The sequence below is a fragment of the Agelaius tricolor genome, unplaced genomic scaffold, assembly GCF_023055355.1.
Source record: "Agelaius tricolor isolate 1412-34295 unplaced genomic scaffold, bAgeTri1.0.p SCAF_6, whole genome shotgun sequence".
Taxonomy (NCBI): domain Eukaryota; kingdom Metazoa; phylum Chordata; class Aves; order Passeriformes; family Icteridae; genus Agelaius; species Agelaius tricolor.
In genome coordinates this window covers 45,960,769-45,988,715 of record NW_027269266.1, presented here as the reverse complement: position 1 = coordinate 45,988,715, position 27,947 = coordinate 45,960,769, and the positions used below count along the sequence as shown (strand labels likewise).

The following is a 27,947-nucleotide window of genomic DNA, read 5'->3' as shown; positions in this document are numbered from 1 at the left end:
TGGACAGAAGCAAACACCATGTGATGCATTTACTTAGCTATTCTTGTTGAAGAGCCAAAGATGGTCATCCCTTTTCTTCCTAAAAAAAAGGAAGGCCTGAATATTTGAAGTCTTACAATGTTATGAGTTGTAGGACCATGAAAGCCCTGAACAGAAAGCTGAGATTTTGTGATTTGAGACTGAAATCTGGAACTGGTCTAAAATGCTGAAAAACTCATCCCAAAGACTGTGAGCTGCTGTCTGCAGCTATTTAGTTCTCATCTCCCTGTTATTTCTTTTGGTAGATGATCTGCAGTGATTGTAGGTTTTTATCCTTTGGGAAAGCTTTTTGACTATAATAAAAGCAATGAATCCTTACATTTAGATTTTCCTGTTGGCTTTGGCAGTGGCAGAGGAACATTTTTAGAACAATGCTGCATATGTGTCAAACTAGATCTGATCCTTTTAAAATTTAGACCTGATCCTTTTTAAATTTTAGATTGATAAGATTTAATCACTGGCTTAACGGCAGAACAGCATAGATGACAGATTGTCTGTACTACTGAAAGCTATTAGTAGTTTTCCATCCACCTCCACTCTTCCTACTCCTACAACCCTCTTTTTCTCTATCTACTATTTCAAAACTTGTGAAATCACTTGTTGCTGTGGAAAAAACCCAACTCTGAACAGATTTTGTTTTGCTGAGCTTTTGTTTTGCCAGACCTTCAGGTCAGTTGCCATATTTCTTTATGTAAATATGGCTCCTTCTAAAGTAAATCCCTTTGTCATTTAGTAGTGGCAGCTTATAATTAAGCACCTTTCAGCACAGCAAAATCCATGTCTTACAGTATGGATGAACCTCTGCCAGAAAGGTGATTCTTCTTCTCCTCTCCTTTCATTGTAATACATAGTTTTCATAAGATCTGAGTATCCTTTTATTTAGCAGAGTTAAATTTGCAGATGGTATGTCCAGGTAAAAAAACCCCATGTTCTGCCCTTTGGCACTGAAATTCCCCTAATGTTGGACCAGTGGGATAAGACAGGACTGTACATAGGATTTCTTCTCTCATTTTTACCTTTACGGCCACCAGAGGTTGCTCTTCTCCGCTCTTTGCGAGCCTCATTCTCCTGTCATTTCGTTTTGAAGCTAAAATCTTTTGGTAGCTATCTTATAAATAAGCCATTACTGATTTATTCTTCCAGGTAAGTTTTGGAAGATGAAAACTAATCATGCATATTTATTTCTTGGTGTTAAGGAAGAGTGTAGTCGTAATAGTGACTGTCACTGTCAGTATTTGATAATCTTTTAAGTAAAGAGGCAGAGTTGAAGTTTCATATGACTGTATTTACATTCATAAATACTTATTTGGAAGTGCTTGAGACAAAACACGTCTTGAGGATGAGTTCTGTAATTTCTATTTTCACAGAGTAACATTTACCTGTGTAATCCTCTTGCTGTGTACAGGAGTATCACAAGAACATGATTTAATCATTGGGAATAACAGCCCAGGACCTCAAGTAATGCTAACCTTAAAATAGTGAAAACATCTAAGCTGATGTGAATGTTTGAAATGCTTGTGAATTTTATTAACATTGTGTGCACCATCTTGCTTTGTGCCCTAGCACTCCTGCACTTCTTCTAAGCCTTTTCACTCACAAATTCCTGACTTTGACACTCACCTCTCACTATTCTCTGTACCCATCCACTTACCCTCTCTTTCCACTCCACTCCTGGCTTGCTTTTTTTTTCTCTAAGCCTGGAAGGTGGGGCCGGGGAATGCTCAGGAGAGGCAACATCTTCAGAAAAAATCTTCCAAAGAGATTTGTTAAATTCTGTTAATCCTAAGCATTTATAATACAGCCAAATACAGCCCATGTTCAAAAGGAATCTCAAGAGCAAGTCTGAGAAGTTTTCCTTGCATAGAATGAGTGGGCTTGGATTTTGACAAACAATTACATAAAAATTGATTTAGTTAATTAATGCAGTGATTAATAAAACATTCCTAAAAATGGTCAAATAATTGCTAAAACTTGCTAAGGCTTTTGCACAGAAAGAAAATGCTAGGTATTCTGTTCTGACACTTAAAATAATTTTAAAGTATCTGAAATTCAAGTTTAAAAATGGAAAGTGACAGACAAGTTGTGCAGGTGGCACAATCAGATTTACCAGTAATTTAGATATTTTTCTCAAGTTTTGCCTTTGCTTTTGACATCTTGCTTTCCTGATGTTTCTGTGAACATTGCTGCTTGATAGATCTCAGGCAGAGCAACACAAGAAAGGTGCTGAAGGCTGTGTGAGAAAGGTGAACAAAATACATGAAGTATAAAAAAAGAAAAAAATGGAAGAGTAAGGATATATAAATGAAGTGATGATGACACTAAAGATGTAACTAATGATTTTATTAGTCTATACTGACATTTGGAGGATTTGCAATCTGCTAGCCAGCTGTTAATTCTACAGTTAATTTTTCTGAATATATATGGAGATACTTCAGTCTGAAAATTGACTTTTTAGTTTATTTTTTATAAATAAACTTGAAAACCAAAACCAAACCCACAAAGGCTCCATTTCACTAGTTGAAGTCTTCACTTTGCTTGTTGAAAAACAAAGGATTGTTTTAATTTATTAGATGAATCTTTTCGATTGTTTTACAATATGGAGCTCAATGTAGAAATCCCACAGAATGTTTTCTAACAGAGTACTTAGATCTTCTCTTTACAGTAATACTGAATGTCTGTCAGGATTGCTTTTCTTTATAATTCACCTACAGATAGAAATACTTGGTTTCCCTGCTGTATATGTCTTGATATTATTTGGAGTACATTGGAATCTCATTTTAAAGAAAGCTGATAACTGAGGTGTAATATTTGACAGCAGAGGGCACCAGTATCACACCAGATGTCAGTTGCTCACCAAAGTTTTTCAACACCTCACTTTCATGGACACAATTTTTTCAGCCTTAGAAACAGTAGAAATAACTGCTCTGGCTGTAAATTCCCATTTCTCAGTTGAATGCCAGCAGATTTTTGATGCTTAGGCTAAATGATACCTCTGTGGGTTACTTAATTTGCCTTGCATGTTATGATTTGCTATACAGTGCACTGTAAATGTTCTCCTTTTTGGCACTTACTGGTGAGATATTTTATCCTCCCCAAAATAACAGTTTGTTCCTGTGTCCTGAGTGTTTTTCAGCCTTGTGTAGGTTCTGTGGCAGGGATGCTTTCTTGCAGTCTGGGACTTTTAGTTTTGGTAGGGGTTTTTTGGTTTTGTTTTGTTTGTTTGTTTGTGTTTTATGTTTATTTGTTTTTTAATCTGCCAGGAGTTTCTACAAATCTGTAAAATACAGGATATTGTAAGTGTAGTTATAGATCTAATCAGAAAAACTTACATTTGATTACAACTCAGACTACATTCTGCAAATGTGAGCATTGGCAGCAAAGCATCAATCTCTTTTCAAACCTGAGAGGCAGAAATCCAGAAATCCCTCAATTATATTTTCATGCTTGGGGCTGTTAGGAACTCATCGGTGTGTGACCTGTTGTGATCTTTCCCAAAAGCAGACTTTCATAGTTCTAAGCTACTGTTTGCCATAAGCAAAGCATTTAATGGCTCCCTGCTATGGCATGTGTTTGGTGCTAGGCTGTGGAAAAGCAGGGCTGTGCTGAAAAGAGGATTCCTGCAGGTAGAATGGAGCACTGCCTCGAGGTTTGCAACTCAGCAAAGGTGCACTCCTCACACTGACACTTTGATGTGCTGAGATGTTCAAGTCAGTGTGTGGTGGTGGGAGACATGTCCTCTGGTATAACTTGGAGCAGGGTAGGTCCCAGAGTTAGTGGTTGAACCACAAATCTCTTTGTTGAGCCCCTGGACCGCTCTGAGCAGTGCCAGGATGTGTGGGCAGATGCCTGCTAGGCACAAGCAGAGGAGCAGCTTGGTTGCATGTAGCAGCATGGGGTTTAGATGGTGGATGCTGCTACCTATTTCCCAATAAGCATCTCCTGTGGAAAAGCCACTTGGGTCCAAGTATTCAGGCAAAGCAGTCAAGCCCTCACACCACACTTGCCACGGCTAGCTCAGTGAAGAGAGGCAGAAGGGCCTTTTGTATGATATGATAAATTCCAGTGAAGGTTTATTCCAGCATGCCAAAGGAAATCAAGAACAAAACCTCAAACCATGCGCTGTGCACAGGGTTAAGTAGGGGTCAGTGGTCTGAGGGCACAAGGGCAGGGCAAAGGGCATTGGCCCACTGGGAAGATAGGGCCAGCCACCAGGGATACCACAACCAATGAGGAAACAGGGAAAGGAGAATTTGGGACATATGGGGAAAGGAACTGGGGTGGATGCAAGGCTCCATGGGGGAAGTCTTCTCTTTCAGCCTAGGTGGAGACTTTGTGGTATATTCTTCCAAGGCAAGGCCCTGGGGATTTCCTTGAAGGATTCAAAGGATTCCACAGTTGCCCTACGTGTGAGTGAGGGTGCGACCCCTGCCAAGAGAGAGGGGTGATCTCCTCTGGCCACAGGGGCAGATGCTGTTGGGGGACATCACATCTTCTCAACCAAGTGTGATTGCAGTGTGGAATAAATATGCAAGAATGACAAAAAACCCTGAGAATTATCTGTAAATCCCAAAGACAGTGGAATTTTTCTTCATTGTCAGACTGCTGTCTGTGGATCCTAGTGCTAACAGAAGACTGCAAGAGAATTACTGCTGTTTGGAGACATGAGGTTTTAAATGACTTGGAGACAATTTGAAGAACTTTTTCTTATTAAGGAAAATGGGTTATGTTGTAACCAGGAAAGGCAGACCTGATGACATCTGTGCAGTAGAGAATTACTGATTTTGTATAAACTTGGTGCTGTTCATCTGAGCTGATACAGGATGAGGTCCCTGGGTCAGATGCATCTTTATAGTGACCAGTAAGAGACACCACAAAATCCATATGTTAAAGCTGCTATTGTTGTTTACCATGCAGCTGCATGTGATTTCCCAGGACTACTTGTCTGGAGCTGTGGGTATCTAGCAACTTGAACCTTGGTAAAATTAATAAACCAGCCTTTTACCATGTGCAGCTGAATTCCTCTTAGCTTTAGTCATTCCAAAAGAGAACAGATTTAAAAAAAAGGGGAAAAAATATTGATGGGCCACTGAGCTTCTTTGACTTTTCAGTATCACTTCAACAATGAAGTTAAGACTAACCAGAATGAAATATCTATGATTGTGTGTCTATGTGGCTCTGTATAAATAGTTTCTTTTGTGGTTTTATTTTTTAATTATTTATTTCACGATTTTGTGCTTATTATAAGTATTAGTTGAAGGGATTATCCTTTAAATCAGTTGCTTAATGAAGATAGTTGCTTTGAGAAGGGGGAATAAAAGGTTGGTATTTTAGTATTTATACCTTTTCCAGTATTTTCAATTGCAAACTTGTAAAATAAAAGTATTAAAATCTTTGTGATTTGAAAGAGCATGCTTCTCTCGCAGAAAATCCACTAACAAATGTAAATGTGCTAATTTAAAGTTAGTCACGATGGAGTACTACATTTCTGGGGGTTTTTTTTCTTTTTTTCTTTTATATATATACTATTTATGGTTTCACTGAATACTTTTCTTTGCCATGTGCATCCCACTTGTGAACTTGTGGGGGCAGGCAAGCTCCATGGATTTGAATGTAGTTGGGCTGAATAGTTTTATTTCTTAACAGAAGAATAATTTTCTGACTCCTTCAGTGGGAGATGGATGGACCTTGCATGTCTTTCTCTAAATATTATGTACCACATGTCTCAGAATTTGCACACAAAAAAACCCACAGAGAACCATCCCCCACAAAACCGGTCAGATATAACGGCATCTCAATTCTTTTTTTGTGTTGGCTTCATGTGTTTCACAAGACTTGGTTTGGACAGATGATTCTAGACAAACCCTTGCTTGGTATTAAATGATGATAGTTTTGTGAAACTGTGTAAATTCAATTTAATGTTAATTACAGCAAATATTTTACTTAAGTTTATGAAAATTTTCAGTGTGTTATTGCATGCAAACAGATATGTGTGTTACTTACATGTGCATTTTGCTTTTTTCCTCCTTGTCTCATTCCTCATGGGGTTTTTTTGCATGTGGTAATATTTAAAGGATGGTAAATAGCATAGCGCACAAAATATTTTGATTTTCTTCAGTTACAAAGAGTTACAAACATTCTTTTTCAATATGAGATTTCATTAACCGAGGCCTGAGAATAAATTCAAAGACAAGGGGAGAAAGGCACCTTATTTTTAAATAACCCATTTATTTCCCCAAATTAAAAACACCTTCATATCTGAATTCTGAATATTTTGGTAGTTAAATAAATGTAGTCCACTTGTTACACAGCCCCCACATAAAATTGTAGAATAGTAGACATATGTCTTCTTTTAAAAATTCTTTATATTTTTGAAAAAAATCTCCCTATATTTTGGCGCAGCTGCATCCTCTTTGTGACATTTGTCTGGAGGAGAATGAAGGCAGAGCAGAACAGTACCCAGACATGCAACACATATCAGCATTTTGCAGAGCCCAACTCTAGTCAGAAGAGCTTCACATTCCTGGAGAGGGAGGCAAAGAAAAATGGAACTGAAGTTCAAGGGAAGTGAAATTCTCTAGTGAATGGATCCAGTGGGTTTTAATCTTTGTGATTTGTTTGGGGGATTTTTTTGGTTGTATGTTTTTTTTATTACCTTGCTATTGAGTGTCACCATCATATTTTCTGAAAAATCCATTCGCCAGGATTTCTTCTCCTGGGAAGCTGAGAAGCCTCAGAGAAAAGTGAAAACAATAATTATGTGTTTGCTTCTCCCGTGTTTTGCTACTTTGGAATGTGGTTGGAGATTGTTTATCCAACATGAGCATTGTTTTTACTTAATGACCAATCTCAGTCCAGCTGTGCCAGGACTCTGGAGAGTCACGGGTTTTTCATTAGTATCTTGTTAAGCCTTCTGCAAGTATCCATTCTCTATTCTTTAGTATAGTTTTAGTATAGTATTCTTTAATATATAATATAATATCATAAAATAAATTAGCCTTCTATGAACATGGAGTCAGATTCATCATTCCTCCCCACGATGGGGGACCCTGAAAATAGCACAATTGAGGACAGCTGAGGGTATCCTCCAGGATGGGCCTAGGTATTGCTGATTTTAGGCAGAATATGGACTCAAAGGTTTTAGGAGGGATTGGTCTTGTATTCCAAACCTGTTCCTGACATCTGCAGAGCAGGGCTGCTTTCCTCCAGCAGGGGAAAGATTTGACTGTAGAGCTGATAATTTTGTACTTAGGAATGTCCATCCAAAGGTAGCTAAAATATCGCATATGTTGACAGCTCCTTTGCTGTAGATTAGTTTTCATCTTATCCTCTGCAATTATTAGAAGCTTGACCTGGTCACAGGTAATAGACATGTCAGTGGGTGAATCAGAGAGCTCCTAAATGGTAGCTGGCTTTTTCACCCAGCTCTGCAGGTCCATATGCCTGGCTGCAAATGCCATTCCAGTTCTGTTTTCCAGAGCTCTGGGACAGAATTTTCCATTTTAAATTTGGACAGCTGTTGTATCTGGCTGCCAAGCAGCCAGCAGATTCACAGGGAAGATTCATTTTGAACTGGGGTTTTCTCAGACATAGGGCTGACTTCTCTACACTGTATTTGAACTCAACACAGCCTGGGCCTTTCCTTTTGCACATGACAGAGGTTTAAGCCAGCTTGCTTGAAAAGGAAAATCACAAAACTTTTCTACAGAAATATCTAAAGGGGAGAGCAGGATCTATCCCAGCTTACCTTGTGATGCTTGGCATTGAGTTCAGGTTCCTTTCCAAGCTCACTGTTCTCAAAGCAGCATGGATTGTAGAGATGCAGGCATGTCCCCAGCCACCACTACCATTGGTGGTCATGAAATTCCAAGACTATAATTCACTGCACCAATGGAGGGGCAATCTTCCTGTTCTGTGGTTGTGCCTACCATAGTACACAAGCACCATATCCTTTACTGGAGATGATAGTTGCTGCAGCAGGAAGGAATTCAGAATTTTACTCTTCAGAATTTTACTCGTCAGTGATGACATAGGAGAGAGGCCACTGCAGCAATAAACCGGCTGCTTCATGTGTGGCCTCCCTGTAGATGCACATCCTCAGGAAATAATCTTCTATTTTTATTTGACTGACTTTGATTTTACTTTATTGCTTATAATTTAAGTATTTTTTCTTTAAAAGGGAATATAACTGAAAGTTGTTTTACACCTCAAATTTCAGAAGCAAATGTTATGTCAAAAAGTTTAGATAAAACTGCCCAGAGTGTAACTAAAACAATCAAATATATGCTCTCATGGTAGTCTAAGGCTTAGAAAATTCCAATCCAAGCAGCCCAAGATTTGGCACAATTTGCTTTTGAACTTTTCATTTTACTTAATAAAAAGGTATAGAGATTCTTATTTTTTCCTTATTGATAGGCAATGTAACTCATTTGTTTGGAGCTTATGCTAAAATATATATGTACACTCATTAACTATTTTGCATCTTTTCCTTAAGTTTTCTAAAAAACGTTTGTTAAAGAGCTCTGAATTTCTCCTGAATTATGGAGCCATTATGCTTAAATAATGAGTGGAAGTCAGAAGTCTACCTTACCTAAGAGGCATTAAATTTTCCCAAACTCAAAAAAAGCTTTTCATGACAAAATTTGACTTAGGAACACTAAGTCTAACTAATTGACACATATAATAGGAGTCACAGAGATAAAATTGCTGAGGTAGATTTTGGGTCTTGTGGGTATGACTTCTGTCTAGTCGCAAACATTTAATCCGTGTACATTTGCAGTATTCAAGCATAGATGGATTAATTTCTTTGGCTTGCTGTTCCGGCTAGCACTGTTCACACTTTTTTCTCACGTAACTGTCTTCTTGTTAGCTTGATATTTCTCCTGCAGGGCAAGGATGAGAATTCTTGCCTTAGTTTCTATCTGTATAGAGAGGGAAAACTGCTTTAATGACATTGGTAACATTAAAGCAATCATCTCCCAACACATTCCAAAGTCATAAAAAAGCCCATATTTATAACAGTAGTTCTTTTGAGGTTGGGGGTACTGTGTGCCAGCTCTTCCCAGTGTACTTCATGAGTGTTGTGGTTCAAACAGTACAAAAGTGGCTTGCTGGCCAGGACGTGGGTAATATATTCCATTGTGATTTTGTAAGAGCTGGAGCTTTCTGAGAAGCTGTAGGTCTTGGTTGCTCTCCAGCAGTCCTGGCTGGAGGGACACCTGCTTCACACTCTTGCAGCTGAGCCTCTAGAAGGTCTCATGGGAAGGGTCCCTAATTCCCTGCAGTGAAAGCCATCTGGATCAGCTTACATCTCATCCAGCAGCCATTTAATCTAAAGTGGATTGACTTTGCCCAAAAAGTCAGGGTAGACAGGAAACCTGGCAGGGTCTGGCTGTAAAATGATCTTGTAATCTCAGTAAATAAACTAGTATGGCTTTTAGTTTTTTGACCCAGACCCAACTATATCTGCAACTGGATGTTTGACTGCTTATTCCATTTTTCTGTAAACTTAGTGGATATGGTGAGATATCTGAAAGTAATTTTCCATGCTGAAAAAATTTAATTGAAATGACCACAACCCATTGATTCATTCTATATATCCCTGAAAGAGTACATGACGTGTTACTACTTGATAACTACATTTGCCCAGTAAACATTACTTCAGTCATAAGAAGTCAATAATCTGTGAAGTGCTAAAAATGCATCTAACTTTAAAATCTGCCCTTAGTAACTGAAATAAAACCTGAAAGGTGGCTCACAGTTTTTATGCATTGGACAAAATGTGATCATCTGAGCTAAAGCAGTCATTTTGGATTCTTTTAGGCTTTCAAATTATTGGCAGACTGTAGGGTTTAAGATTTTGGAATCAGAACCATTAGCTCCACATAATATAGGCATGTGTAAAATACAAAGAAATATGCAAAAGCTTTTTGTCTTGCTTTATAATGTGTAATTTATTAATGATTGAACATATGTAGTGCTTTTGACATGCCTGTTATGGTCTATTTAGTGATTTTTAGGTGATTTAATTGCACCTCCTTAACATTCAGATTTTTACAAGTTTTACCACTAAAGCATCTTTACATAACTGGGACAGATTTCTGGTGGTGACATACATTGAACTCTATTTTTCTTTACATTAGTTTACATATTAGCTCAATGAGTTAAGGATATACAGTAGTCAAATTACTGCTATTTTATCTTTTGTAGGGCAAATGATGTGCAGATTGTACTTAAAATTTCTTTGCTATTGAAAGGGTTAGATTTATATTGGTGAGGTCAAACTTGATCCAGGAGATCTGTTGATTAACACATTACCTAGATAGGAACATGTTTCATTCTTGGAGGATAATATTTGTAGTCTACTAATATGTATCCCAAAGCTGTCACACCAATAACAACAAAAAAAAGAAAAACAAACCTCAAAATTTCTGCCTGCTAGTAGAATGGACTACTATTTGCCAAAACACAAAGCTAAAAAGACCTAGAAATGAGTTTAAGGAAAAACCACCATCACTGTATGCAGATATAATTTTTAATTCTCCCTGAATATTATATCCAGTAGAAATATATTGGAGTTCTTTTTATGTGGTGGAATAATGGGAATCTGATTTAAATGACTTGCACTGAAAGTATCCTAAATTATTTTCTTCATATTGTTTCAAATATATAGCAGTTACTGACCTTTGGATGCTCCTTAGTTGCATTAGAGTGTGGGGTTTTTTGTGGTTTTGTTTGTAGGTTTGGTTTTTTAAATTCAGGAATCCTCCTGATACTTTTCATTCTATCACTGAATTCTGTTGTAAATTAAAAAAATAGGCTTTGGAAGAAAAAACAAATCACATTTGCATATTTAAGTAGTTATCAAGAGAAAAACAAATCTACTAGTTCTTGCTTCCATTGATTACACAGAGGCTGAAAATTCCCAAGTCACTATTATATCTCATTAAGTGTGATGATGGAAGTGGTGTGCAACATCATCATCTCTTTGAATACAGTGCTGTTAAATAAAAAGACAAAAATATTTCCTCATTAAGAATTTTAGCTGACTACCTCTTCACAAATGTTGGTTTAATGTAGTATTTTTCCTTATTTGTAATTCTTGTGTAAATGAACAGATGGGAACATTTTGCCTGTAAAACTTAAAGTTTATTTTGAGAAGGGGTAAATGGTGAGTCTCTGTGCTCATTGATACTTTTAGCATAAGTTTGTCAATTCATAATTCACCTTAAATCTCACTTTAAAAGTTCCCACTCTTCTTGTCCTGAGTTCTGAGGAACAAACATCCACGTATTTACTACTATGAGTTCCCAGTTTGATCTGGGGAAGGTTTTGCAGAGGTGCTGTAGAATCAGGTCGGTAATTGCTTTCCTTCCCAGCCCACAGAACAGTGGGTTAGATTTAAAAGGATGAAGAAAATGAGTAAGTGAGTAATTGAAGATGGAAGAGGGAAATTGCTGTCCCCGGTGTTACCTTGGTAGACAGATTGTTCCTTTTTCTGTTAAAAAAAAAAGAAATATGACCAGTTTGAGAGGGTTCATTTTAGAAAGACACCATTAAAATTGGATTCTTGTGACATTTGGAGGTTGTTCTATCATCTGTTCTTTCACAGTCCTGACTCTTCCCTGAAAACTTCTGATGTATTTCTGTTATGCCCCTTACAGAAGTGAGGCATGCAGAATAGGGATTCACCTGAGCTGCTTTGGGATTGGGAAAAGTATTACTGGGTCTAGCACCTACTCCATACTGTTTTCAGGACAGACTAGCATGATTTGGCAACTGATTTACACGGCTGCTGTGCACAGCACCGGTGCAAAATCTGTGTGATAAGCTGTCAATACATTCAAGACAGAAATAAATTTGTATGTTAATCACCTAGAAATGCGGGGAAATAAATAGTTCCTGTGCTTCAGCGTGTTCATGTGGAAAATACTGTTGTTAGGAATAATATAAGGAGTAAATGGTCCTTATTCCATTAGCAGTTACAGACAGTACACCCTTGCTGTGAACAGGCACCTCGGTGTGAGGACTGTACCTAGCAGTGAAATCCATACATCCCTCAGAGATTGCTGCCAGGAGTAAGACAGTGAAGCCATTCAGGGTACAGAAGAAAGCTTTACACAGCTAGAACTGCATTAGAATGCTAGGTTGTCTGTAATTACTGCACTGGGATTTAGACAGTAAAGCTATCATATTGTGAAACATGCCACGTGATATTTTTCTAATTTTTTTTTTTTAATAGCATGAGCAGATGTGATTTTGAGTTTTCTTATCAAAAGCAATGAACTTTTGTTCCCACAGTATCCTATTGAGTTGTCTAAGAAATTCTTGAATGTTCTTGTATGTTAACATGTGTGGCATAAGAGCATAAGCTGTTAAATACCACATAGATGCTGAAGCTGAAAAATGCAAAGATATTACTCAGCCTAGTGGAAAAAAACCAAAAATTATCCGAAAAATTGGAAGTAACAAATCTGTTTCATTTGTATTTCTTACTCCTAGCTTTTCATAAAGCAAAAAATGCCATAGATTTTGTACTAAATGGATGGAATAAATATGCCTGAAGTGCTGTGTTCCATATATTTAATAAATTATATTGTAGGTGGGGTGTTTGCCTACTTCTGAATTATTCACTACAGCATTTTAAAAAATGTAGCTTTGTATCTCATTTCTAAACCCACTCTCAATAACTTAATATTTCAACCACAAATATTTATCATGTTAAGAAAAGGATGATTTTAGGGGGAGGGAGAAAGAAGGAAGGGAACAAAGTGTCTGACATTCCTTTTGAATTTCAAGAATAATTGAAGGTAATGTATTGTCTCACACATGCCAGAACTGTCTTGTGGATCCTCAGCTATTATCTGCTTTTGTATTTCTAGTTATTTAAATCAACAGAGCTGAAGATCAAGCCCTAGTTATACTGGGATCCCATGAGACAGAAACTTTTGAAAAACAGAAACAAACTGAAAATAGCTGGGTTTATAGGCTTGACTTGGAGATAAAAGTGATGGAGAGATGGCTTTTCTGATTGAACATAGAACTAGTAGTGATGGTAAGACACAAAATGAGTCATCCTTACTAAATGTCATGAGATTCCTCATGTCCTTTCTGTTTGTTTGTTGATTTAGAATGAGATGAAGCAAAAAACTATTCAAGCAACTGTAGGTCAGGCTTTTTATTTGTGTCCTGCATTTATTTTAGCATTGTAAATGCCAGTGAAATTAGTAGTAGTATTTTAATAGCTGGAGAAATGTAGCTGGGTCCTGACACCCTATGTGTTTGTCAGGTATTTTTCCAAGTGTACCCTACCTGTGCTATAGCATGGGAGACAAGAGTGCACGTTCAGCCCTGGGCTGTAGTTCTACTTCCATAAGTTTTTGTAAAACTGGTGCTGTAGGGTTCTCTGCTGACTGGTGTTCCCATGGTTCCCAGTAGCTTTCCCAAGGAAATGGACCTCATGGACCTCATGACACAGTAAAGTATCAAGAGGTGTTCCTAAGGACTTGTACTTTGTGGCCAAACTGGAGGTAGTTTCAAATGCAGAGAAGGATCTGTAAGATATTCATGCTTGTTTGGGGAGGCCATTTGTGTGTCTGTGAGACTCAGCCTCTCTTAAAATGCCCTTTTTGAAATGCTTGAAAATTGTAGGAGGGGAAGTTTTCTCTTCCGAGAAGCTGAAGTCTGTGGGGCTTATGATGTGTGTGAAGCAGTTTTGTACTGATTTTAAATGTTCTGAATGATAAATGCATCAATGTGGAAAATGAAAGGTTGAGTTGGGGAAATCGTCATGAAAGGCTATTGTCTGTCATTCAGATGAGCGGATGAAAGTGAAAAAAAAAATTTAAAGGGGAGTTTTTGAAACTTACAACTCAGTAAGACATTGTTTTCCCTTCCTAAACTACAACTACCCTTCTTAAATACTTATTACATAGATCTTTCTGTATAAAATCCAGGGTTCCAGGCATCCTCTTGATTCCCTAATTAGCCTGTGACTGTTTTGTTTGTACACCAACAGCCCTAATCTGGAAATGTACAACCAACAGGTTCTTCAGAATAATATATTTGTCTACTTTTGAAGTTGCAGCAGGCACCTAAGGTATAAATTTTGCTTTCTACTATTTTTAATCTTTTATGTGACTGTGAATTATTGACTGGCTAAAACCAACGTATAATACATCTGAAGCTAAAATGGGCAAAAAAGTAGAATCACTCACTTCTACCACCTTATGGCCTGACAGACTCAACAGAAGGAAAAGTAATAAAACTCATGCTTTTATCAGTGAAGGGGGTGGATCAAACCCTGAGCACACTGCAGAAACACAGTAATGGTAGAAACCTGTGCTGAGCTTTGCCAGATTTCTGGTAGTAAATGCACTTTTAAAGTCCCTGTCAGCAGGGTCTCACAGAATAGAAATGCCATTGCAAAGGAGCTAGGGGTATCTTTCTGTGTCAGAATGAGGAGTAGAGAAGGAGAGATTGCAAAGGTGATAAAAAGAGCTTTGCAGAAGGGGGGCATTTTTTGATGGAGACATATTCTTGGGACTTCTGAGCAGCTTCTTTGGTGTAGCCAGGCAAATTTTCACATTTAAACCATGAACTAAATGGAGCTTATTCAAATGTACATTTCATTTCATCCAATCAAAAAATCAGCTGAGTTAGTAAATATTTTGGGCACCTGTAGTTTTTCATGTAGTGTGTGAAACTGAACATCTGCAATACGTATGTGCATGTGGAAGCTAATGAGTTCTAGTTATATATGGTATGTTTATTCATTAGTTCCATAGATGAAACTAATAGGTTCAGAATGTAACAAAAAATGTACCTGAATTCCACAAGATGAATCTGTTTATTTTCATATAAAATTTTACCTGAGTTCTTTTGTGTTTAGGAGTCCACAAGATCCAATAGACTTAATACAGCTATTTAGTCTGGTAGGGTTTTTTTCTCTTTTTTGTGGTTTATTTGAAATAATTCCATAACAGTTGTAGAAATAGGTGTTTTGGTGTCTGTTGGCTCAATTATCTGTATTTTCATGCACTTTTAGTCTGTAGTACCACCAAGGAGTCTATCTCCATGAACAACATGGGTGTCTGTGCTTCTAAAGGGTTCAGCCTTTGGGAAACTCCATTCCACAGCTGCAGAAGTGAATTACTGACATGCCAACCTCATAGTGGCTGCATTTAATTGTAGAGTTTTTCCAGGCATGGACAATTTCCTTATTAAGAGTTTTCTGCTCAGCAAAAAGAGCTCTGTTGCTGAACATTTTTTGACACAGCACGCTAACACGGTGCTCACCACACTGGGGAACTGATAGCTTTTGTAAAGCTGCTCATTGAGTGATCTTGCTCTTTTTTTTCAGAATCATGTAAACCCAGCAATGGATTTCACGCAGACCCCTCCTGGAATGCTGGCCCTTGACAACATGCTGTACTTTGCCAAACATCACCAGGATGCTTATATTCGGGTAAGGCTTCCTCTTGTCATGGAGATCTTTGCAGTTGCCTGTTCACAGTAATTATGTCCTGTTTGCAGTTGATTTTGGAGGGGAGGTTCAAAATCCTGGTATCTTTAACAGCAAACTCTAGGAAGACAAACCACATGACACTAAAACATGACATGAGTCTGTAAAAGGTCTGGGAGAAAGCTGTACAGGTGTCTTGTCTGTCATTGCTGAGTCAAATATTCTATTCTATTCTATTGCTGAGTCAAATATTCAGATACTACTTTTTGCAAGTACTCCTTTTTGCTTAGACCTGCAAAGAAAAGAGAAATGAGCCTGTGATTTTGTCAGATGCATAATGGATGACCATAAACTCAGGAAGGAGTAATTATACAGAAATCTCTGACCTGATCCAAGTCTACCAAAAACTGACAGTATTTTTTTGTGGAAAGGAGGATTTGAAGATCAAATGCTTTGAGAGGTGACCGAGTTGGCAGGGTACTGAGAGTTAAGATGCTTCCACTAAAACTACTGCTGTAGGAGAGGTCATGCTGGGAGTAAAATATGTACAAAGCATCATGATTTACTTGTGTAACCCATTCCTGCCCCCTGCCCACTCCACTTCCTACATTATTTCAAGGTTATTTCAAAGGTAGTTAGAGGAGGTTATGTGTTGCATCCCTACAAGAAGAGGCATACAGCTGAATAATACCTGTCTCTGAAGAGAACTTTTCTTGAATTTTATTGAAATCAAGTGCTTGCCAAGCATAAACCAAGCAAGCACATATAGGAAGGGAGGATAGTCACAAAAGTCAGTGTCTGGAGTTCACAGGGATGATTTAATTCCCAAAAAAAAATGCTTATGCAACCCTGCTTAAAGAAGATTGTGTATAGCAAGAAAACAGTAGACATACCAATCATTTCCAGTAAAAGTCAAGAGTGATCTTTTAATATATGTTATCATCTGTTTTCTCTTTGAAGTAAATTGGTGCCAAAGCTCTAACAGGTTTGCAAAGGGCCTGCTGATATGTATGGACACAATACCATATGATGGGATTGTGGGATTTGCTCTTTAAATGGATATTTCTTCTTTGTCTGAATCTAACATTAACTCTTTAAAAAGACACTGTGGTAGTAAGCAATACAATAGTATTTATCAATCCCTATAAATCCCTGAAATCAAGGACTATCTCAAGTAATGAATAAAGAGCATGTTTTCTGGAGAAACTACGCTGAATAGTGTTTTTGTTTATAAAAAGAAAATTGCTTACTGTTTCTCATTAAAATGTGATAAGATCTGGACTGTGCTACTTCATACTTATGAAAATTCTGTTTAGAGAGTTAGAGGTAGCCAGTGCTTCCAAATAGGTCAGACGTTTTAAAGAAGTCTGAAACATTTGAAAGAGGACAAAAATTCTGTTGAAATAGAGCTTTCTCAAGTTGACATCTCTCAAGTTTTTCTTATTTTTTCATGTTCATGTTGCAAATGCTGTCTTAAAAATTGGATTCAGTGAAGCGTGTAATTAGCCACTTTTTGGAAAGGATTTTGCTGCCGGCTCAGCCCTGTTTCTATAATGCAGTATTTTTGCTGCTGCATTACTGAGAATTTTTGTTGTTTTGAGCTGCCTGTTTTTATTCCTGCATGGTTCCTGTTAGGAGAGTGCCTGACTGCCTCATGTATTTCCCTCCTGAGAAAGAGTACACATCCACTAGAAGTGCCTTGCAGAGACACTCTCAGATTCAATTGCTTGCCTAAAGCTGCTTTGGGGACTGTAAATGTGCTTTGGGAGTATGTTAGTCTATCCACCACTCTGAGGAGTTCTACTTAGTGTTTATACAGCATTGCTGGTGCAGTAGGAACACCTCTAAAATGATGGTGTTGTGCAACTCCTACAGCATTGATAGTCTTTGATTGCAAAAGACACCTACTTTTTCTCTCTTCATCTCCTTGACTTGCTAGCTGGTGTACAGTAGTTTCCTGTGGGTCCTGACATGCCTGTTCCTTTTTCATTTCCCTTATTTCACATCTAACATTACCTTTCCTTCATGGCCTTTGGCTCTCAAACCTCCCACAATGCCAATTTGCTCTACTTGTTCAACCTGTTGACCTTGCTTATTTTTCCAGATGTATTTCTACTCCTGTACCCTAATAAAATTCCTCCTGTGGTCAAGCTGAAGTTTCCACAAGAAATTGTTAGCTATACAGTCAGCTATACACTTGCATCCTGAAAAACTTGTTTGAGTTTTCATTTCAAAGTCTTTTCATTGCTGACACCAGGAAATAGTTTGGCTCCTAGGAGGAGAGATTCTTTTCAACTTGTCTCTTTGCAATTCAATTGATTCCTGTGCCATGGGTTAATTCCTAAGCCCCAGATACTATCTCTGCTATGCAGCAATTAGAAATTGAGGCTGAAAATCAGAGCTGGTTTGAAACAAACTGGGAATATCTGAAGTTTTCCCTGATAGAATGTGATGTATTAAGCAGAGACACTATCAGGAAGTCATAATGGTTTCAGTGAGCGTATTGGCAGTGCTGCATTTTAATGGGCAGCACAATTCCCTGCAGTCTGACCTGTGACTCTTAGGATGCCCCTGCTCCATGACCTTTAGTTCTTGTAGTAATGAAAATAATGGATAAGTAGAAGTTGGAAGAGAATGCAGTCAATAAGTAATCTTTTCCCTTTTCAGTCCTTGTTCTGCCTCTCATAAGAGATTCTGCTTAGAAGTAATTTGCAAAATAGATTAGTTAGGTAGGAAGGATGTCTGAAACTGAGGTGCCCTCTTGGGGGCTGGCAGTGGAGCTTCAAAGGCCAGTAGAAAACTAATGTACTTTAGCACACTAAAGTAGGAGGAGTAAATACAATGGCAATTTTTTAAAGAACATGGGTGTGAAGGCACTGCAGCAGATGGGTAACTCTGCATCTTGAAAACAAAAGGCATTTGGGGGTGAAATTATGGGTGTCACACGGTGAAGGAGGAAACAAAAACAACTGCACTTTCCCCCCTGTTTTATTATTTTTTAACTACTTCTCCACAATCCACTTCTTTCATTCACCTTTTCCCCGTTGTATATTTTTTCCTGAAATTGCAGTAATATGTTTTCTTTACTTGCTGTCTTCTTTCAGATAAACACAGTGTTTATACAAACTTTGAGTTAACAGATTTTGAACCTCAGGGTTTTGTTTGCCATACAAGATGACTGGAGCCTCCAGTAGAAAGATTGTTTAGTGAATGGGAAAAAACCAAACGTTCTCTTTGACTGTGTGGTGTCATTAGCTATCATTTGGTTTTTTTAAAAAGTGTCCTATTGAATTGGTTTCCTGTTGAGTTATCTTTTCTTTCTCTTTAATTAATTGTCTGGTGCTATCAGTGACTGATATGCACTGGATTTTTTTCATGTTGCACTTAAATAATCAATCACTATAGAGATTTGGCTTTTAAAAGGTGATGACATAGTATATGGAATGCATTGATGGAAGTAGTTGAATTTCTGCAAGAAATTTTAAAATTTTCCACAGGAAATAATTGGCAGCTTCCCAAGATCCATAATTATAGGACGGCTAGAGTGTATAATTAAATTTAACAGAGAAGAAAATGATTGGAATAAAGCTTTGTGACAGATAATTTTTTTGTTCTTTTGTAGCAGACAAGTCATGTGTTCCCCTACTTTCAATTTATTCATTTCCAAAACTACTTCAGCTTCACATTCTACTAATTTTAAAAATAAAATTATAAGTTACCATTGAAGGCAGACTTTATTCAATACAGACATATTGAAATTTTTCTTACTGGTAACTTGTAGCAGTGTGCCTTTTAATTTTTGTGAGTTTAAAGAGTCTGTGGAAAAAACCTTTCTTATTCTAATGAATTTGATGATTGACAAATTGGTGGCTTGTCTATATTTTTCTTCTGTGTTTCTGACCCGCTATATTCTAGCAGGACTCACTGCTGCTTTGGGGTCAGATTCTGCCTTGAGAGGACACATACTGTGTCTCATCATTTTGTTTAAGCACAAGGGATTGGTGCTTCAGGCAGAAAATACAAATAAAATTAGCAGCTTGGGTCTGAACATTGGCTGGTCACCTATTTTGGGTTCTGTCCAGGTGGCTGCTCATGTTTATGTCCAGTTCTTTGCCCTTTATTAGATTAGTAGGCTCTTCATCTGTAGGAAAAATATCATTTTACTCTAGCCTGAAATTCAAATTTCATCTGCAGAAGAAAAAGTTTATCACTTTTGCTACTGATTTTATCTATTTTGTTCAAATATTTGTTTGATATTGCAAGTAAGATTTTCCATGTAAAAGATTATCGCTGGGGCTGGGAAGGCAGTGTTGAAATCCATACTGAAAATTGGATCCATTTTATAATGGATCCAATGCTTCTAAATTTTTGTGAGTGATGTGTAAGATACTTAGTGGTATGCTCTTAGATTTTCTGTTCTTGCATTTAAAACAAGTTTTAAAAGTTATTATTACAGTGTTCCAAGTAAAAAAACCCAACACATGGACTTCGGTTGCACCAATAATTACTTTGATTACCTGAAAATTAGAAGCTGACTTAGTTTATGGTCAGTACTAGAAAATCCCCCTTCCCCTGAGTTTGCTGAGCTGGTAATTTGGTTACTCACACAGTTGTAATGCAGGGACACTTCTTCCCAGCAGCTACATTTGGGGAGGCTGAGGAGGGAGCTCTTTTGCATTTGAAGCTTTCAGAAATCAGAGAGGAGGAGCAGGTGCTGTTTGCAAGTGCCAGTGATGCAGGCAGGAAGATTGCTGGCATCCTGCAGGGACCTTTCAGAACCCAAATGGGTTGAGTCACAGTCAGACTGTCTGCCGTATACTTTCTAGCCCATGCAGTTGTTGTATAGGAGGCTGCCTACACATCCTTCCGTCAATTCACAAAGTCTCCTCGTGCCTACTCACTCTCTCCTGATCAGATATGAGGAGTCCAACATATAACTTCAGCATTTTCTGAAATAAAATTGAGCTTGATTTCTGCCATGCTTTCCTCCCCTCCCAGAAATGGTAGGAAAAGATGTAACCTTTTTTTTTCTGTAGAAGATAGAGAGAAAAATGAGGTTTTTTACATGAGTCTTCCTGGTGAGTCTTGTGTATGAATGCAAAGAGAGCTAATTGCCTAAGCCAGGTTCCCAGATTATTAATGTGTTCTTGTCTTTTCTCAGCCAAGCTTTCCATTCCACTCACATATCTAAGTGTCTTTCTTCCTGTGCTTTGCTTCTTCCCAAACATCACATAATGTTTCTCCTTTACAGGACAACCCTGAGGGCCTCCATCACTGAGGGGGATTGAGATGGGTCCCTCTGCAGTTAAAGATGCAAAATCCTGGAGTGGCTGATTGCAGCATAGACACAACATTAGCACTGAAAAAGGGAATTGTACAGGAGTCATGGCACTCTCTGCACAGCCCTGTGTGGAATGTGCAATGGGATACATATGGCATGAGCTCAGATCACTTTCCACCATTCATAGCACTCCTAAACGTTCCCAGGTTTATGGCAGCTGTTGTCTAAATTGCATCCTGATCCAAAGGGCGCAGAAATTGTTGCAAGCCTAGCAACTGTCCTCAAAAGGTTTTGAATCACACCAAGGTTGCAGCAGTAGCATACAAAGATTGGGCTAGTTTTTGTGCAGCCACAGTCCCTCCAACTGCAAAGCTGAGATGCTTATGCATGAGGAAAGAAAACTGGCTTTTGACTGTCATGGGTTTTCCCATTTACTCCATGTCCAGAGCATTTGTGATGTAACTCTGGCTGCCAGGCTCATTGATGTGCTATAAAGGCTGATGTTTTTCTCAGATATAGCCATACCACAATAAGATTAGGCCACCCATAGGGCATGTTTTACATTATGAAAGAAAGAAAAAATCAAAAACTATGTCTGCTATATTCTGCAGATACTGCAGGTTTCTGCCTTCCACCTCTGCCATTAGTCAGCCAGGGGAGAACTTCAGGAAAAACATTGCCTTCTTACATTTGTGGGGGGCATGGAGGGAGAGGAACACCTGACTGGTAGTTTCCAAATTGGACCAGTTCAATGCCCTCTCACATAGCTGTGACTTGCAAAGTGAAGAACACGTTCTGGTGCTGCTTCTGAGGATGGCAGGGCAATGGAGCCTTCTCATCTTGGGCCTTACCACCAGGCTTTATGATTATTTGGTTGGTTCTTCATAGAGCGAAGAAGGTTCTTCTGTAAAGAAAGGAGGAAGATACAAGACAAACCACTGCGTATTTATCTTTAGATGGAAAATAAAAATTGCAGTCATGCTTCATAAGCTAAGGTGTTTGTGTGAGAATGAAAATTTATTGCTAGCTGAGCACCTGCAGAACCATGCATATTTAGCTTGAGATTGTTTGGCACTACATTGGTTTGAAAAGTATAACTTCATCATAATTTTCCAGAAAAAAAACAACTTTTGGAAATGTTAAGCAATAGCATGTCAGTGACTCCTTTCTTGTTTTTCAATATCTGTAGAAGGTCTCAAGTTTTCTTCCAGATCTTTGTTTAAATTGCAATTCTAATGTCTCCCAGAGGCAGACAGAAATAACTGTTGCTTTATTTTAGCTTTGCCATGAGAAATTTCTATAATGACTCAGGAATGTCAAGGAAGAGTGAGATAAGAGAGAGGGGAAGCATTGGAAATTAAAAATACAGTGTCAGAGGGGACAGGGCAGAGTGAAGGATGTTGGAAGAAGATGCTGAAGCTGAAGCAAATGACAAGCTACCTTAGGAAGAAAGCAAAGTTGGTGATGAGGATGAATGGAAACGGAGTCTGTCTGCAGTAGTCTCTTACCCTTCTCAGGAAGCATATCTTAAAGATTTGCTTCTTAGACTTACCTAAAGCACCTAAATGCAGAGGGAATGGTGAAGCCTACCATATGTGATAAGGAGGCTTAGGGGAAAAAAAAAAAAAAAGCAGTGTCAAGAAAAGGAAGAGAATCCCTGCAGTTTCTGGATATTTAAATGCTGCTTGACCTTTCATTTTGGGTCTAAGGAGGTTTTTATGATCTCTACTGAATAGCTCTCTGAACCTCTTGATATTAACCTGCAGCAGACTGCTAAAAAGCTTGTTCTCTATTAAGACAGGATCATTTTACAAAATTGGTCTGTAGAAATGCTCCTTTTTAATAGTGCAGCAATATTCGTTGAATTGCCTGCTCTGGGACTTATTAGAAGTATTAATGCAGCTACAGTGGATCTTGCCTTTCTTTCAGTTCTGTATTTATTTCCTAATCGCAATGCATCTCTATTTCATTGCCAAGCTCTGATTTTGGCTTGGGAATCTGAGAATTACATCTGCAGTTGCCATGGGCAATATGCTTTGAGACAATTTCATCTTTAATGTGAAGGATTAAGGGACTGGCTAAGTCGATATTTCTTCTCAGTGAAGGAGAAATGTTTCTGTCTGGTGGTTTCAGCCTCCTGGATTTTGATGAAGAAGCTTTTGAAGACACCTGTCTTCAAAATTTTGCTTTTTGTCAGTCATTAACTCTTAGATATAAGGTATAAGCTTCACTACTGAAGCTGATACAGACTTTAAAACCCATAGTAGTCAAGTGTGGAAAATCCTTCACATAGTCCACTGCCTTCTGAGGGTCTATTCTGGGATCCTGAGGTAGTGACAGACTCAATGAATAATTCAATGGAAAACCATAAAGGCACACTGCCATAAATTTAGAAAATCTTTTTGATTTTGAGGTTGGTGTCTTGTAAGGAGTTTTTTTGCTACTGGGAAATTTGCATTATTTCCCTGTGATCTTGTCATGATACTTAAATTTATTTTATTTTAAATTTAAAAATAACTTTTAATGTTTTTATTTAATAATTTTGCATATTTTTATTTTATATATTTTTTCTTTATTATAAGTTTGGGTTTTTTTAAATTAGATTTCAGAACAAACTTTATTTTATGGCCAGGCCAATGGTAGGTATCTTGTTAAACCTCAGACAGTTTTCCTCATCCCATCTGTCTGTCAAGATCCTTCTTCTTACCCTCCTGTAGATCAGCACTCCCATCCACCTCGGCATCATCTGTGAACTGACTGAAGGGGCACTTGGTCCCCTCACCCACATCATTGACAGAGGTGTTAAACAGGACTAGGCTCAATACTGATCCCTGGGGTGCACCACTTGTGACTGGACACTAGCTGGATTTAGTTCCATAGATGGATGGAACTATATAGTAGATAATTTAAAATAATAATAACTGTACAGAACTGTATTCTACTACTAATACTGTCAAATTCTAATGCCTTAACAGGCTACAGACTTGCATTTGTAGAACTGTCAAGAATATGGATAACACTGATTTCCTAAAAATTTCACCTCCTTACATTTTTAAAAAACATTTTTCAACCTCTTCCTCTCTCCTCTCTGCTAGTCAATTAATCTCATTCATTTTCTTCTCATGCTATGATTCTCTCACTCAGTTTTTCTTTTTTTCCCTTCCATTTTCTGAGCTGCTATTGTTTTTTTTCCCTTGTTTATTTTTACAAAGAACATCACTAAGATATTTCCTGTCTGCCCTCTCTTGGTAATTTTCTTTTGTTTTTCTATTGAGATTTTTGTCTGGACTTTTTTGCTCTTCCCTAAAGAAAAAAAAATATACATTGTTGTTGAACACTACACATTATGGTGGATTTTTTTTTCTGCCTCATGGTAATGGGCAGTATTGATCAAAGTCACAAGAGGAAGAGAAGAAGATCTGCAGAATTTAATACTCCTGTACTGTGAACTTATTTTGGTTTTTAATTGTATAACATCTAGTGTATTATAAGCTGCATTTCCATGCTTGACCTACCCAATTCTGTAACTTCACAAGGACTGAAGACAGGAAAAACTGGTAGAAATAGATTTGTAGTATCAGAATAAAGGGAAGCCAAATAGATTTGTAGTATTGCAATAAAGGGCAAACCAGTGTCAAGAAAGTACTGTAAGATGGGATGTGAGCCAGCAGTGTGCCCACGTGGCCAAAAAGGCCAATGAAATCCTGGCTTGGATCAGCAGTACTGTGGCCAGGACAGTGATTATCCCTGTGCACTCAGCACTGGGGGGGCACACCTTGAATCCTGTGTTCAGTTTTGAGCCCTTCACTGCAAGAAGGACATTGAGGTGCTGGAGTTTGTCAAGACAAGGGCAATGGAGCTGGGGAAGGGTCTGGAGCACAATGAGGAGCAGCTGAGGGAGCTGGGGGTATTTAACCTGGAGAAAAGGAGGCTCAGGGGAGACCTTATTACTCTCTACAACTCCCTGAAAGGAGGTTGTAGCAAGGTAGGAGTTGTTCTCTCCCAAGGAAGAAACAGCTGGACAAGAGGAAATGGCCTTAAGTTGTGCTAGTGGAGGTTTAGGTTGGATACCTAAATTCTTCATGGGAAAGGTTGTCAATGACTGGAACAGCCTGCTCTGGGGAGTGGGGAGTGGTTGAGTCACCATCCCTCGTGGTATTTAAAGGACATGTAGATGTAGGCACTTGGAGATATGGCTTAGTTAGTGCTGGACTCAGCAAAGTTGGGTTAATGGGTGGACTAAATGATTCTGCGATTCTGTGGTGCCAGGAATTCTACTGCAATGTCCATGGTCTCTGCTTTTGAATATTTGTTTTCCCCAAGCAAAATTTAACCACTGTGGCTGCTGATTGTGAATGTCTGGTGGATCTGCAGCTCCCTGTGGATTTTTGATGGGGAGGTGGAGGAAGATAATAGGGTGAAGCACTTAATGAGCATTAATGATAGACCTCCATTTAAAGGAAGGTTGTGTGGGCTTGCGGCTTCCTCACTACTTTCCTTCCAGTGGCAAAGTAACTGTTGTGATAAAAACGTGACTCAAGCCAGGAGTATGCTCTATAGATAGAACAAAATGTTTTTCTGTCTTGAGCTGTGTGTTATATTTCTTTCCCTGGTATTGTTTTCACCACTTTATGAAGGGAATGTGTCCATTCCCTGCTTATTTCTCCTCCGTAACCACAGTGATAAAGGAAATAACATTAAAACCATGTCCTTATCAGCTCTATTTATAGCATTTTACTTTGGAACAGGATATGAGTCGTGAAGTCGTGAAAAGAGTACTACAAATATAATAATGAATGTTGTAAATCTGTTGCCAAGACCAGGAATGATTTCTCTTTGGATATTTATAAGAACCTATTTTTTTTCTTTCCCCTTTTACTGTTGCTGTTTCCTGCAGAAGATCCATATCTGTCAAATTTGCCTACAGATATTTAGATGCAGTAAAGGGCCGTCCATCTTACTTTCTTAAAGAAATGTGACATGGCAGCACAGCTTTATTTTGTACAGCAAATGCTAAAAAAACTGATGCTTGTAGAGAGTGTTTCTGAGGATCATTTTAAGACTGCTTTACATATTGATTACTCAAATTGCCATTTAATTTGCTCTATAGCAATACACAGTGCTTTAACTATTTCTCTGGCATTCTTATTGATTGCTGTAATTCTGTCTTACATTATATGCATATATGGTGTCACATTAAATATTTATGTGCTCATGAAATGTTAATATGTCGGGTTAATGTGAGACTCAACAAAGTGCATTTGCCAGAAGCGAGGAGAAATACATCCCCATGCTTCCCTCTTCCTCCCCCTTGCCCTTTCAATTTGCCTCTCCATTGATTTTATTACCAGTGTTTCTCTGCTGTATCTAAATCTGTGTCGAAGCAACCCCCTGCTCCAGTATGCAGATTTTATGTTTTATTATGTGAGAGATAAAACAGGGTAATAAAAAGAATGAGGGAAGTAATCTTAGGGAGGTATTGAGACACACAGCTTTCCATTGTGCTGGTGCTACTCTATCATTGCTTCTGCTTTTGGGTGTAGAACTGTACCTCTATCCTCCATGAGAGAGAGTGAAGCAGGATGACTCATCCAAAATATAAAGTCATATTCACATGTTTCTTGAACAGCGGCTGCAGCAACGTAAAACAAAAAAAGCAGGGGTGTTTCTCTGATTTACTGTTACCCAGAGATGACATGGAGCAATTGCCTGGCATTTAAACCAAAACTTCTATAAGGAAAAGTCCTCTTGGCGGACTCTGGAACATGACACAGTACTATTGGACAAGACCAGTAAAAATTTGTGGTGATAAAGTATATATCATATCCCTAATGATTTTGTAAGCTTCTCTGGGAAGTGTAAGCAATCAAAGGAAATATCAGCAGCACTGGAAAACAAACCAGAGAGATCACGTTTTCTCGTAACACAGAGAGCATCCATCCTTTCACATCCCTGGGTGATGGGTTGGGAGCAGCTAGAAGCTGCCCTTTGTACTGTAGGACTAAAATAGATGCTTTTTGAAGAGACCTTGGCATGCTGTGTGAAGCACGTAACTTTCCTACTTGCTTTAGGGTTTTCACTCTTTTCCCATGTGTAACTGCTTCACAGGAAAGAAGCACTAAAAGCAGGTCTCCATCTAGACCTAAACAGTCAAAACCAAGATCTGAGGAGTGAGGGAAAGTTTTTAGTGCCATCCAGCATTGAACTGCTCCTTCCCTCCACCTTTCCTCCTGGTTTTGGGTGGAATTCCAGCCTTGAAGCCCTTTGCAAACCTTTCTTTACTGCAAAAATGGAAAGGTTTAAAACAAACAAGTAAAAAACCACAAACAACACAAAAAGCCAAACTAACAAAAACCATGATGGAGATGGGGGCTAACAAGACAGGATGAATGCAAGGCAGAGAGCAATGTCTAAACACCTGTTTGTGAGAAAAAATGTGAGATCTTCCGGGATTCTCTGCTGCTTGGCAAAATATCTTACCTTTGAAATTCATTTTCTTCTTCTGTCCCCCTTCCCTAGGCTATGCAGCAGCTGCTTAGGATAAGGGTTTGTTTTTTTTTTTGTAAAGTGCAAAGTTTGTTCTGCAAAGACAATTTTTTACTTCAAATTTGTTTTGACAATTTCATTTTTTTTTCCCAGACCCTATTCTGCTCTTTCTTTTCAGGCTCACTGCTTCAGTGAAATCTATAGTATTTTTATAACTTTTCATTTCTTATTTAGTTGTAGTGCCAAGGCAAACTTTATCTCCACTGTATCAGATATGGCAGAACTTAATGGGTATAAAAATGTAGAAGGAGTTATTTTCTTCCATTTATTTTACAGTGTTGCTCAATAGAGAATGCAAAGACTCTCCTTCAGTCATTTTTGCACCATTCATGGGCTTGATACAAGAGTGATTGTTCTCTCAAATGTTTTGCACATAAGCAAAAATTCTTTTCATAATAGAGAGAATGCAGACATTTTCTTCCTTTGTGTGCTGTTTGATTTTATCACTTGAGACTACTTTGAAGACTGAATACAATAATGAAAATTCTGTCCCAATTTGGTTATATAGATCCTTCTAGGTGTGTTCATGCCTATCAATAATTTACCTAATTTCCTTTATCCACCACATTTAAAATGAAACTATTTCTTTCTCTTTGGCTTCTACTTCAGTTTCTCCAAGTC

General features: G+C 38.2%; 1 protein-coding gene across 5 annotated transcripts in view; it reads left to right on the top strand.

Moving 5' to 3' along the window:
- Window positions 1-27,947, top strand: part of ELMO1 (engulfment and cell motility 1) — a 303,457-nt gene that overhangs the window by 126,667 nt on the left and 148,843 nt on the right. For all 5 annotated transcript variants that reach the window (XM_071429658.1, XM_071429656.1, XM_071429657.1 and 2 more), the window contains one exon: window positions 15,398-15,502. In XM_071429658.1, coding sequence (XP_071285759.1) covers window positions 15,398-15,502 — 105 coding nt within the window. The remainder of the gene's footprint in view (window positions 1-15,397; window positions 15,503-27,947) is intronic.